We start from the raw sequence: 14,171 nt of genomic DNA, 5'->3' as shown, positions 1-14,171 counted from the left end.
CCGAAATGTGCACAAACCTTGTCACCAACTATAAAAACCGTTTGACATCTGTGCTGGCCAATAATGGCTTTTCTACAAAATATTAACATGCTGTTTGTCCAGGGGGTCAAATACTTGTTTTTCCTCATCAGATGGTTATCAATTTTAATAAATTCATATGATGTGATTTTCTGGAATTTTCTTTGGGATTCTGTCTTTCACTGTTAGAATGTACATATGATTAAAATTATAGATCGTTGCATTCTTTGTAAGTGGGCAAACCTGCAAAATCAGCAAGGGGTCAAATACTTTTTTCCCCCACTGTATTTAAATGATAAAATAAATACATATAACTGATTTCTTGCCTGTTCTATTATATTCTACATTTATAATAACAGGTTGATGGATGCTGTAGCAGGCCACTTAGCACTCCTGTGCTGAATAAGATATTACTATATGAAATATCATTTGTTTAATGAGGCCTTTATAGAATAATAGTTTGTTACACTGAGGTCTGAACACAAGGTAACAACATGATCTGTTACCCCTGTAAATTGTGAAGCTGTAGCACTGCTAGATAGAAGACACATCAAATTGTAAATCCATGGTAAGTTACATACAGAATAAAATAAAACACAGCACGCAAAAGACAAAATGTTTTATGCATGTACACTAGGGCTGTAACATTTTATTGAAAATTCAAACATTTGTTCATCCATGTGATCCAGCACAGGACGCTCAGTTTGACCTATTGAATGCCCTATTGAACTATTAAGCTAAGCTCCAAATGTGTGTTTGCTACAAAATATGGGACACTAGCAAGCAAAGAGTATTTGTGGTTCCTCACCATCGAAGTCAAAGCCGCTGTTTCACTCTACGACAACAAATCTGCGGACTCACCTACTAGCTTGCCATCCATGTGAGGCAGCGGAGGCACTGTCAGTGCCAAATCCATACCACCTGCCAGATCCGTTCTGCACATGCGCAAAAGTGGTTCTGTCAGTCAAAGAAGGTTACTGCAAATCAGCCTATTCAAAATGATCCAACTAAATCTTTCAAATCAAGATAACAAAATGTTTTTAATCACGGGAGATTAAACTGTTCACTATGATGTAATAGGAATATATTTAAGAGATGAAAAACCTTATTCAACAGTACTTTTTTAATTTCTAATAATGACAACATGTCTATGTCAAAAAGGAGGCTAACCCTAGCTGCTAGCACATCGGCACACATCGGTCGACATGCATACAATCGCTGAGTTAGGTTTAAGCACACACCCCTGTGATGGTTAGGCTAAGGGTAAGGGGCTTTGGAAAGCTGTCAACGCCTTTTATACTAACATAGTAGTTAGTAGATGGCAAGCTAGTAGGTGAGTCCGCAGATTTGTTGTCGTAGAGTGAAACAGCGGCTTAGTAGTTAGCTACCTAACTACTAGCACTTCCAGTCTAGACAGGGAGTCTCATACAGACACGCCTGGGGGCGTCTCAAACACACACTGTAGGGTATCTTTTGCATCAATACACATACTGCCCTCTCTCTCTGGCTCTCTCTCTCTCCCTCACCCCCAACTGGTCGAGGCAGATGGCCGCCCACCCTGAGCCATGGTTCTGCTCGAGGTTTCTGCCTCTTAAAAGGAAGTTTTTCCTTGCCTCTGTCGCCTAGTGCTTGCTCTTGGTGGGAACTGTTGGGCTTCTGTAAATAGCATCATAGAGTACGGTCTAGACCTGCTCTTTTATGAAAAGCGCTGTGAGAAAACTGTTGTTGTGATTTGGCGCTATATAAATAAAATTGAATTAAAACTGAATTGAATCAAATACTATGATTAAACAACAGCCTTTCTGAAAGTGTTAGTATTTGACACCCTGACAAGAGAACAGACAACAACACACAAGTAATTATGAACAGGCACATTTGTGGTAACCTTCTTTGACAGACAGGACCACTTCTGAGCATGTGCAGATAGGGATCCAGCAGGCAGCACGGATTTGGTACCTACAGGCACTACAGAGGAGCAGAGCTGCGCTCTGAACAGATGCTCTCGAATATGCACACACCCGAGAATCCACCAGGTGCAACCTCGTAATTCTGTGATTGAATAGACAGTGATGGGAAGGAGTCCCTCTGTTGCAAACATTTACACCATTGGACAACTGGAACCTACGGCTCTTTACACCGCACAAGTTTGGGCTGTTTGAGATGAAAGTTTACAATTACAGGGGAAAAGTAAAATCTTTGGTCGTCGTTCCAATAACACAACAGCTTATTAGTTGCTGTGATGACCAAAGAAAGTCTGACAAAAATCTGCTACATCAAGTCAATGTCTGAAATTGTGAAGGAAGGCCAACTGTGATGTTAAGGGATCTGTCAAACAGAGCTGGTTCAAACGATGCCTGTTCACAAGAGTATTCAAACAACTGGTCCCATTTATCTTTTTAATTGGGTTGCATTAACTGGAGGAGGAGATGTAATTACTTTGACCAAATTAAATGTAAGAAATGTGGAAAAGGCAAAAAAAAAAAAAAAAACAACAAACACTACTTCAGTGACACTGTAGGAATTAACTTGAGAGATAAAGATATTACCATTTCCAGGTCAAAAACAGGAAAGACCTAAAAACATTGCTCCCAGGGCTGGAGGCTCTGAATGTACTTTTATTCACAAAGCAGAGAATGGGACAATGAAACTAAATTAAACAGTGTGAGTACAAATTAGAAATGTTTGTTCGTTCGTCTCACTGTTTGAAAATCTATTAGCACTGCCAAGTAACACAAATAATACTAAATGCTTAGCTAGGTATTCTTTGCAAAATAACAAGCAACTGTCAAAATAACTGACTAGAGCTCAAGGTCTGATCTCATTAATAGCTTTGTATTAGGTTATTTTGTAATCTTTTTACTCTATATTAACAAAACACTGGTCAGACCTCCGGCAAGTTATTAATGGCTTTATAAAAACTGAATCTGAAACCACTGCACTGACTCCTGAGTGAATTCAGACAGCTGTTGTTCCCGACAACCTGAATGACTCATTGTCCGTTTTATCATTACTATTCATCGAGAGGGGAACATGAATGTCTGCACCAAATATATATAAAAAAAAACAGCACTATCAAGGAAGAGATGCTAAAGTTGCTAAAATTTGTTCTGCATTTACTGTGAAACAATCCTTTGGCAGCTTTCAATGGACAGTAGAAAGAAGGAAATGCTAAACATGAATGACAGACCAGTCTGCTGCCCTTTTAAAAATAATTAACACCTTCTACGGCACGACAAAAAGTGATCTCAACTTCAGAGCCGGAAATTCTGACCACGTCCGCAGAGGATAGCTCAACATGCAGAGCATGAACTAGCTGAGAGTAGGTGCCCTCAGAGAGGTGACAGCGTCCAAGTATACACTTACAGTACTATTGGACACTTTGAGATAAAAGCTTCCGCTAAATTAAATGTATTGTTATGACTATGCTGTCCATAATGTCTACTGCTGAGGTTAAAGGTTAAAAAAAAGCTCCTTGTGATAAAAGGTGGAGCGAAAAAAGGCAAATAAGTAGTAAATCATGCAGCTCCTTTAAGGAAGCAAACAAAAAATACACTGCTATACATGCAAACATTTGTCCTATTTTGCCTTAAATATTAAATAGAAACAGATGAAGTAATACTCCATCTTGTTATACAACTCTGTGTTATAAAATGATAAATAAATCTACTGTGCAATAAAACAAAAAACTTAAGATCATAAAAGGTGGGACAAGAACTAAGAAAAAAGCAGAAATGTGATTCAGTATTGACAGACCATACAGCCGTACGTGTTAAAAGTGCAGATGTGGGGGAATGGAAGTCAGAAAGAAAGAGTAAGAGACCATTAGCTAATGAAGTTACTGCAGATGAGTGGATGTGATGCAGTCTGGCTCTGAGTCAAGCTAATCACGCTCGTTGTAGCAGTCGTCAAAATGGAGGCCGTTGCTCTGGCAGTGACGAGCGCCAGGCTAAAAGTAGTCTCAATCAATTCATCAGGAAAATTGCTACGAAAGGTGACCTTGGAAAGTGTGTATGTGTGTGTGCTTCAGTGAATGTGTAACTCCCACAAATGTGAGTGTGAAAGTGTTTGCATCTGTGTGCATTACCCACCAATGAAGGCGGTGGCCTTGGGGTTGATGATGCCGCTGGGGAGGAGGTGAAAGTCGTACTCCACTGAGTCGACCACCACTGTGTGTCCCGCGTTGTTGCCGCCCTGCAGAGAAAGAGGCCGATGAGGAGGGACAAACAGAAAGACAGAGAGGCATGAGACTAATGGAGGCTCTGCAACTTTGTTTGGCTGATCAGGGAGACAGGCTGAATAGTTTGGCAAGTCGCAACAAGCATCATACCACTGCCTGTTAGTATGTGCGATGCTGCTTAGAGACTCCTGCTCACTATGCACTCAGATCTCAAGTGAAGATCTCACTCAAGTGTAAACCTACTGACACATGCGTCACTAAAAGGACAAGTAAAATGGATTGTTGCTTCTATGGATTAAAAATTAGGTAAATAATGTTCCAGTACCTACACCCAAAACCACATCCCATCAGAACTCGCTGTGCCCTACACCTAGATCCAAAAACAAACATCTAGCTGGAGGAATAACATGTTCTTTTGCAACCTTATAACAAGCTAGCGCGCGGAGCATCCAGTCCTGCACCAGCAGATAAAAAGAAACAGCGTCAGTATTGTGGTGTAAACTAAATTATAATAAATAAACAATAACAAATAAACCAGGTCTCAGAGTGGAGCTGCACTGTGACTGAGATAAAAAGTCTGACAAAGTTAGATGCTAAAAACATCTTTCAAAAGCAAAGCGGTCCATGAGTAATACGAGAGGCGGTCCCTTAGACACGATAGTCACAGGGATGTTAGAGGAGAGAAGTTTATAGCCTTCAGTACATGGTGCTGCACTGTCGGTGCAGCAGAGGATGATAATGGACAGGGTCATTAAATTGGCATGACGGTTAACAGAATATTAATTTTGCTTTTTAGTGTCTGTGTCAAAATTAATCTCCAAATTCATTCAGATTTAAATTATTATGATGTTAGGTCAAATAGTTTGTTGTTGCTTTTGCCCCGTAGTAAGTAAGTAAATAAATAAATAAATAAAGATTATTTATAAAGCACCTTTCACAGACGAGAGGTCACAAAGTGCTTTACAGTTAAAATATAAACTAAAAACAAATACAATAAAAACAACTGTACATACAGCATATAATACCTTAAAAAGTTTGGAGAAAGAAAAAACATATTGCAAATTAAAAGCTCACCTAAAAAGGTGTTTCTTTAGGTGTTTTCTAAAGGTTTCCACAGAATCCCAGGCTTTCAAGGCCTTGGAGCCACTACGCAGAAAGCATGATGACCTCTTGTCTTAAAAACGTGTTTTGGGAATAGTTCAAAGGTCTTGGCCTGAAGACCTCACAGAGCGTCTAGAGGTGTGTGCATGCAATAGCTCCTGGATGTAAGAGGGATCTTGACCATGCAAGGCTCTGTAAGCAACGATTAAAAATTTAAAAGGGCCTTAAGCACAGGAGTAGTGTGCAATCTCCTGCTGGTTTTAGTCAATAGTCTTGCAGCTGCATAGAAGATTTGTTCAAACAAGTGTACAGTACAAGTACATTCAAAAATCCAACCGTAAAAGCAGGAACAAGCATCTCCATCTCTTTTTTAGAAACCAAAGATCTTATATCTGAAGGCAGGCTGATCTGTATTTGACTCGCATGACAGGTCTGGAACTCACATGAGTTTTGTCTTTACCCAAGAGAAAATCGGGCAAATTCTCTTCATGCATGAGGCCCAGTTTCACTTAGCTAGTAAACAAGTGGCTCAAACTGGGAGACAAATTATGATTTAATAATTATTATTTATTTTATTTATTTATTTTAATTAATAAAACAAATTACATGTTAGAACATTATGCACTTCTATTAAATGCATATAATACCTGGTAGAGCCCTAAATAACTTGACCTGACAGGATTACTTTTCATCTAGCTAAAACAAGTTGTCAAAACACAGCATTAAACAAGACATATGCAATTAACAATCATGACAGGTTAATACTCACTTGAAATAAAGCTTGTTAACCACTGGGGTAGCAGAAAAACACAAGACAAGTTGACACTTCTGTGTAGTAGCCAGCCAATCGACTGCTTGATGCTCAACCACTCTGAACGGTTGATGAAGAGGAACAAAGTCCTCAAATTGGCCAGGATTAAAGGCCGTGTTTTAACGCAGACAATATGTGCTCGCCGGGTGTTTAATCTAGACTCTGCATACAGGCCTACGCATGATTTACCATAGCTGACAATGGACATAAAAATGCAAAAGTTGAGCCCAGAAGGCGAACAGTGAGTCCTGGAACAAACGTCACAATCTGACCTGCTTTACGCTTTACAAGACAGGAAGGGACAAATGGATTCATTAATGTGTTTTAAGAAAGTTTTTTTTATTATTTATTTTTTTTTTTTTTATTTGCTTCAGATCCAGTCATGCCCCTGCAGCTTGCGTCACTGAGTTGCCAATTCAACTCAGTCCGTCCTGTGACTAGGATGTATTCCTAATGGTGTACCCTGTAGATATAAAAAAAAAAAAATAAAAATATTCAGGCCCAGCATGTGGTTCGACCACATGGGGTTATTCCTGGCCACAGCAGTACCCTGGAGGTGGAGAGGGGGAACAGATGGGGGGGCACAGATGCCTGTCCTTTTTAGATACTTTTACGATCCATCCCATCCCCCACAGCACCTAAATCTGGTTCTCGTACAGTTCAGTCCCATGATCGGCCTCCTATCACGAGTAACTTGATACTCACCTGGTTTGTGCACCACTATGACAACACTGATTTACCACTGTCAATTTGATCTAACAGATTGGTGTCGGGGAAGTTGTTCCACTGGTAGCGTTCACCTGACACTACCTGAGCTCAGTGAATCGACGGTCTAAGGATAGAAGGTGTTGTTTGCTGTGTAGATTGTAAAGCCCTGGACACAACTTCTGTGATTTGTGATATTGGGCACTATAAATAAACCTGACTTGACATTCACAGAAACAAAAGTGTTAGAAAAACCTGAAGACCTGAAGGGTTAGGTGTGAAATCTGGACGACAGGCTGATGGTTCTCTAACACCTCTTTCAGAATAAATAAATAAAGGCCAGAAATAACTCACTTTTGGAGCTTCTTCAGCCCTGGAGGTTGCCGCTTGCATTCAACCTGTTAGTTTTGCCAGGGACGTAAAGTAGCGGTGCAAAGACCCCCTTCCCTGCTTCCTACCACCTTACTTCTGCTGCCCTTGCTCAGTCCACAAACATTTTCAAATTCTGCCTTCATTCTCAACTACATACGTGATGTTTCGTGACCACATTTTGCCACGATGGCACGCAAACACACACAAAGTGAAAACTATACCAGCATCGCTTGTAATAAACACGACCTGTTACATCATCACACATACTGAATTTTACGTGTAAAAACAAAAGTAGAAATGTGACTTTGTTTTGCACAAGGCCTGCAACTAACGATTTTCATAATAATTATTTCCTCAAAATGTTGTGTGTGTAAAATAGTGAAAATATCACGTGACGTCAAGTGTCTCATTTAGTCCCACCAACAATTTAAAAAACAGGTTAAATAATTAAAAAAGAATATGATTCGATAATGAAAATTGTAGGGTTGCTGCTAACGATGATTTTAGTACTTGAATCTTCTACTGATTATTTCATTGATGATTTGTTTAAGAAGTACTTTTGCTTGGCGGCGGTGCACCCCCACCAGTAATGGGATCAGCTGTGTACGCTGATAGATGATGGATATTAGTCCTTTTCGGAAATTCAGTGTGTCATACAGCAAACAGACCAACAACCAACCAACACAACACACACAACCCCCCGAGTGTATACTATACAAGTTATACTAAGGTGCAGCTCCCCGACACCCAGTTAACTCACGAGTGTGACGTTACAATCCAAACTCACGGCAAATTTACAGCTAAGGTCTGCGGCTTACTTTGGCTAGCCTCCAACTCAACAATCAATCATGATTTCAGTTAAATGCTAAAGTTATTATTACCTTGTCTGTGGTCCGGCAGCAGAACACCGGGTGCTTTCTGATCAGGTGCCGTCGTGCTATTGCGGTAACATTAGGCGACATAAGTTGTTTTCTCTCTCTTCCTCAACTTTACAAACAGCGCCATCATGATCACGTCGTTTTCACACAGCGTAAGTGCGATAGGTAACAAATGTCCATGCGAAACATCGTGCTATATAGTTTTATGGATTAAACAAAGATTTTAGTAATCGAATTAATCCTTTCAGCCCTAGAAAATAGTTGCTGATTAACGATTTGTCAATCGAACTAATCATTCCAGCTCTATTTAGCAGACAGATTTATATGAAGTCTGATTATGCAGTAACGTGTAAAATAACTACAGCACAGGTTTTTCCTGTGTCAAAGATGATGATCAGATATTTGTAAACTGTCTGTTCACTGTCTTGTATCAAACATGTGTTTTGTTTACCGCTGTCTCTGAGCAGCAGGGTGCCATGGTGAGCACAGAAACCAAGCCCTGATGTTGGCAACTGCCTGCCCTTCTTTAAGTTTAACTTCAAACTGAAGGTACTTGTGTTATATCCTTCTCCGTTACATTGATCTGTAGCTGCGACAATATTTCTGCTAGCCAGGTTTTACTTCTGTATCTGACCCTTTTAATTCTTGAAACATCTTGCACACACATCCTCTATTACCGAAATGTCCAGTGAAAGAGCTAACAAGGCAATTGTCTCTCTTAACAAGACAACAGTCTGTTTGACAAACGAAGCCCTGGTTTCACTAAACATCTATAGCTGCCTCCAGCTGAAGTGTCTCCCGGCAAACAAATACACAATACTGAATGAAATTCACAGTGTAAACATGACTAGGTTTCTCAGGGAGTTACAAGAAATGCCATCCGTTTAACTTGTTGACCTTGTTTCAGAGCCATCTCAGATATGCTTCATATCTCCAAGCAAAGGGAGGGCATAATCAGCTATAAGTACAGTTATCTAATTATTTGAATTAATTACATGAGTAAACCTCAGAGCAACATTTACAATAAAATACAAAAATAATTCAGCATTATCAAAGTTCACCAACTTTGCTTCGATCTTTGGCTGCCGATCAATTAATTTATTGTTTAGACTCTAAATTTGCCTGATGATTATGAAAAATGCCTGTTATACGTCCCCACAGTGACATATCAAAAATATATTAAATTGACAAACATCTATGTGATAAAAAAGCAGCAAATCCTCACATTTCAGAAGCTGAAGCCAGAGAATGTTTTGCAGTTTTGCTATGCGAAGACGGCTCAGTGATCGAATCGACTGAGCAACACTAGTAAAGACACTGAGCTAATTGGGCTCAAGCAGTAATAAATGAAACAACCTTTTATTTTGTGATTGTTTTACTTTGTCAATGCAAGGGATGGCTCAATAAACATGATAAAAAATGAGAAGTTTTTTTTGTTTACTAAGAGTACTCACTCAAATCAGCTGGCACACATTCATACTTCACATCTGCAGCTAGAAATAAGTAACTAGAACAAACAGATTATCTTCTGTTCTGTTTCATGTTGTAGTGAAAATAGTACCAGTGCTTCCTCCCCATGAACTATTGGCTGTGACTTTTGTGACACAGTTTGTTTTAACGTTGTCTTGTGATTCAACCCGTGCAGCTTAATACAACTTTCAATTGAGTATACTGGAGTCTTTAAGAAGGCCAAGGAGCAAATATCTGCACCATTTTGTTAGTAAAGCATGGAACAGACATATGATATTGCACAATGATGACTCTCCTATCTCACCCAGTCAGCTACACACCCTTCTTTCTTTTCTTGTAACCCCAACTGTGACTTCTTGATCTGGACTGTAAAGAACACCGAGCAGGACTGCTGGCAAAGCTTATTTTATGAAAAGATCAACACAGCACTTAACACACACACATATACCATAATGTATGGAGGGAGGCTGTGCAGGACCACTGCCAGAGAGCGGTTTATTTTTACACGTCTCTACTGTCTTGGCAGGACTGCAGGACCACGGCACTGACTCGGGAGAATCCTTGTTATGTCAATGTGTTATCAACAGAGACAACTAATAGTCCTCTGAACTCCACACAGTTAGAACGAGCAGTTCAGAGATTAGCGAGATTGTTTGCATTATTGAGTTGTCTAGGGAACATGGTGTTAAGTAGGGCGGCAACTAAACTTAAAATGCTCAACTCCCCAGACTGATGCCTTCAATGCCGAGTGGTTAATGCGTATCCAGCATAATTGTGACGGCCACCGTTCGATTCCAGCCAGCAATTTTAAACTGTTTCTATGTTGTGAACTGCCCAATAAACGCAACTTGCAACACCAATGAGACTCTGAAAAAAAAATAAAACTGAACTGTGATGGATTATGTTTCTCAAGCAAGTTTCAAACCTTTAAGTTAGATTTTTATTCCATAAACAAATAAATGGAAACTGGTGGCTTCCTATAGACCTATATGTATTATGAATACAGTAACATTAAATATAGAAAACCTCATTTGTGATACAGGTTGAACGATGAAAAACATTGCAATAGTAAGACTGTAGCAGGCAAAGCACCAACACAAACTACTGAGAGCTGCAAGGGTTTAACATGGGGCTGCGCAATTAATGTCATTTTATTTTCAATTACGATTTTGGCTTCTAAAGATTATGAAAACAAGATTAAACGATTAGTGTGCCGCATTCTGATGCTCTCGTTTTGTCTTGTTATAAATCCAGCGCAACCCTTTCCTTTACAGAAGTGGCTCCAGCCCTTACCTAAATCCCCGAGCACCCTCTCAGCCAGGCTGTGGCATGTTAGCTCAACTCGAGCTGAGATGACCGGGGGTTATAACTGCTATTACCCGTCCCAATTATTAGCTTAAGCCTATGGCAGTTTACACTTAGTTATGCTTTTCTTAATCACTGTTGGTTTTAAGTCACCGGACCTCCTGGCAAAACACCATGGCTGAATTTCAGCGTTACGTAACGGGTTGTTGTAAACTTGTTCATCTGTCACCTGCTCCATTCCGTGTACATTGTTGTCATCCTCTTGCGCTCTAAGATATTGTTTAAAGTTAATAATCTTGGATAACTATTTCTTATTCCACAGGCACATTTGTAATTTTTGGGGCAATGCAAATAGTTTTTTTCCCCTTTAAATGAAACATTCAATTTTAGTTCAATAAATGCATGATGTGATGAAGCTGATGAATAATCGGATTAAACAATTGTGATCTCAGTACTGACCAACATAATCAGGGTTCTGTCCTAGTTTAAAGCGTATTCAACAGAAATAGGAAGCACTGAACATTGTTGTGCTAACACACACCCAAACTGAACTCACACAGTCTATGATCTCAACTGCCAAAACATAGAGTTATTACGCAGTTCATCAGAGACCAGGAGACCAAATATGACCAGTCTTCCACAGGCTGGCGGGGCTTCAGAAGTAGATGTTGTTTAAGTACGTGGCTCTAGGCCATCACAGCAGACGCTTTTTCAACACTGGAGCCAGGGGCTCTGTCCTCCTTCTTGCTGCTTTCACTCACTGTCTCACCTACTCCTGTTCAGGGCGGTCAGGGACAGGAACCTTCCCAGTTAACAGTGGGCAAATAAACATTTCAAAGTCTCCAATCCACTAGTTTTTTTACTGAGGAAAACAGAGCAAGCAAACTCAACACAAATCGCCAGGAGCAAACGTGCTCATGAAGTCCAGATAAAGAGTAAGTGGAGGGGTCACATGGATTTCACTAAAATTACAGCTTGATGTGATAAAATAACAACAATCATGTCATGTGCTGCAACACAGATGTTAAATAGCAATCACATTTCTTTATGCATATTTCACCAACAGATTGTCACTACACACGTAACACACCCCTCAAACCCTGATGTCAGATTTTCTTTGGCGAGAAAGCAACATGTACTGTTTGTACGTCCTGACAGTTAAGTAAATGTTATTAACACAAGTATGTAATCTAGTGGTCGACAATATGGGTTTTTCAATGCCCGATGCCGATATTTAGAGAGTTGGGCAGACGATATATATAATGCCGATATCAAAATAAAGAAAAGTCATGTTTAATTCCATTATTCCATGCAGAGTACAATCAAACCAAATATCAATCAAATATACATGGTTATCTTAACCAGTAATGTGTTGTTTTAGATGGATTCTGTATTAATTAATGAAATAAATAAACACATTGGGTTATGCTGTAGATTGGGGTACAGTTTGTTAAAAGTGACTCTCTCTAGTGATTCTATACACTATAACAATATATATTTAACTCTAGCCAGTAATGGTTTTAGATTAGATTTGCTGTCATGTAGGTTGATTTATCGGTCTTGTGAGTGCAGGTATCAGCCCAATTAATCGGTCTGTCATTAATGTAATTGTTGTTTTTTGTCTCCTCCCAGCCTGTCTGAAATGATGTTGTGGTGTATGTACTGGCTGCACAAATTGGCTGAATTGAGCAGTACTGGTCGACCCTGAAAACTCTAATTTCACAATATATTAAAGTTACCCCCAGTGTTGTGGTGGTGACGTTTTGCGGTTTCCCTGTATTATTTAAACTAATTTGGTGGTGTAAATGAATGATATTTAGCACTGTGATTATAACAGAGAAGCACAGACATGCAATGTTAATTTCACTCAGCTACAACAGTCTGATTAGTTCACGCATTTTATAACTTTAATGTAGCTAATGCAGCATTCAAGATCAAGAAAAAGACAACATTTAAGCCATCACGATCAATCCATTGCAATGATAATAGTTTAATATTAACATTATATTATTATTATTATTATCATGTCAAAAGCCAGAGTGAATCTAACGTTACCAGCTGCCAACATTAGAGGCTCCTGTTAGTGAGGTTAACTGTCTTTAATGGTGACCCGGTCTGAAGTGATGCACCTCATCACTTTGAGTTAGCCACAGGTACCTTCAGCTATCTTGTCATGTGCACACGACAGGACACAATTCATCCCAGCGGGTGTCTGAGAAGCTACGCAGCTAGCAGGAATTCAAGGTGACATTAGCAAAACACTGACTGAGATGCTGGTTAGCTAGCAAACTGTCGTTAGCTTGCTTCGAACTAACGCCTAACTTGTTTTAGCTCGAGAGCTGCTAACTGGTAACTGTTACCGGAGAGATTTCCGGTTAGCTTAAACCGGGAAGCGGAGGGATAACAAGTGAATGCAGCATGGAGGGGGTAACCAACCTGACATCTGCACACCATATCCGCGTCTTGTGCCAGCAGATCCACAACTTTTCCTTTCCCCTCGTCGCCCCATTGAGCCCCGAGCACCACGGTCACTTTGTTGCCGACAGGCGGTCGTTTAGACGGGTTGTCGCTGCCGTTCGGGGCCCCAGAGGGTTCCTGGCTCCCACTTTCCGACATTTCTGCTGGCTGACTAACACTTGTGCGCCGTTCCGCACCGCGCTGCTGCTGCTGCTGCACCAAAGATAGCAGGGAGGACTGAAGATCCCTCCACGGCAACGTAGGACTCTAGGAAGTAACACACCTCGCACATGCGTACAAGTGTCTGAAAATACAGTCACCACACACAAGCATGAAAACAGACAACACCTGAAGGAGCCACGAAGCTGCAGCTTTATCCCTCATTCAAGAGTTAATTAGGATGAAATGAAATAACTGTCTCCCAAAATCTCAGAAGACACTCTCACTACTCTGGCGACCATCAAGAGCCATCAAGAGGAGGTGGTGGAAGAAGTACTTTAGAAATACTCTATTACACGTAAAAGTCATGCATTCAACATAATCAGAAATTACTTTATTGCCAAGTAGTATTTTACTACTTTACTACAACTACAAAATTTTACTTAAGTAAAAGTACACACGTATTAGCACACAAATATCCTTAAAGTACCAAAAGAAAAATTCTCAATCAGAATCAGAAACTGCTTTATTGCCAAGTAGTATTTTACTACTTTATAACTCTACTACTACTTCAAAATTTTACTTAAGTAAAAGTACATAAGTATTAGTATAAAACTATATTTAAAGTACCAAAAGTAACATTCAGAATCAGAAATTGCTTTATTGCTTGCCAAGTAGTATTTTACAGGTACGAGGAACTTGCTATGTTGAGTATGTG

General features: G+C 39.8%; 1 protein-coding gene across 1 annotated transcript in view; it reads right to left on the bottom strand.

Annotated features, from left to right (window-relative positions):
• The window catches only part of adss2 (adenylosuccinate synthase 2), a 29,098-nt gene extending 15,511 nt beyond the window's left edge, over positions 1-13,587 (bottom strand). Inside the window, exons 1-2 of the mRNA XM_046070144.1 lie at positions 13,274-13,587; positions 4,107-4,209 (exon numbers count right to left, since the gene is read on the bottom strand). Of these exons, the coding sequence (XP_045926100.1) occupies positions 4,107-4,209; positions 13,274-13,453 (283 nt within the window). The 5' untranslated portion in view covers positions 13,454-13,587. The remainder of the gene's footprint in view (positions 1-4,106; positions 4,210-13,273) is intronic.
• Positions 13,588-14,171: the final 584 nt, after the last annotated feature.

This window comes from Micropterus dolomieu, linkage group LG15, assembly GCF_021292245.1.
Source record: "Micropterus dolomieu isolate WLL.071019.BEF.003 ecotype Adirondacks linkage group LG15, ASM2129224v1, whole genome shotgun sequence".
Classification (NCBI taxonomy): domain Eukaryota; kingdom Metazoa; phylum Chordata; class Actinopteri; order Centrarchiformes; family Centrarchidae; genus Micropterus; species Micropterus dolomieu.
Note: the sequence above shows the minus strand (reverse complement) of the source record. Positions and strands in the feature narration are given on the sequence as shown.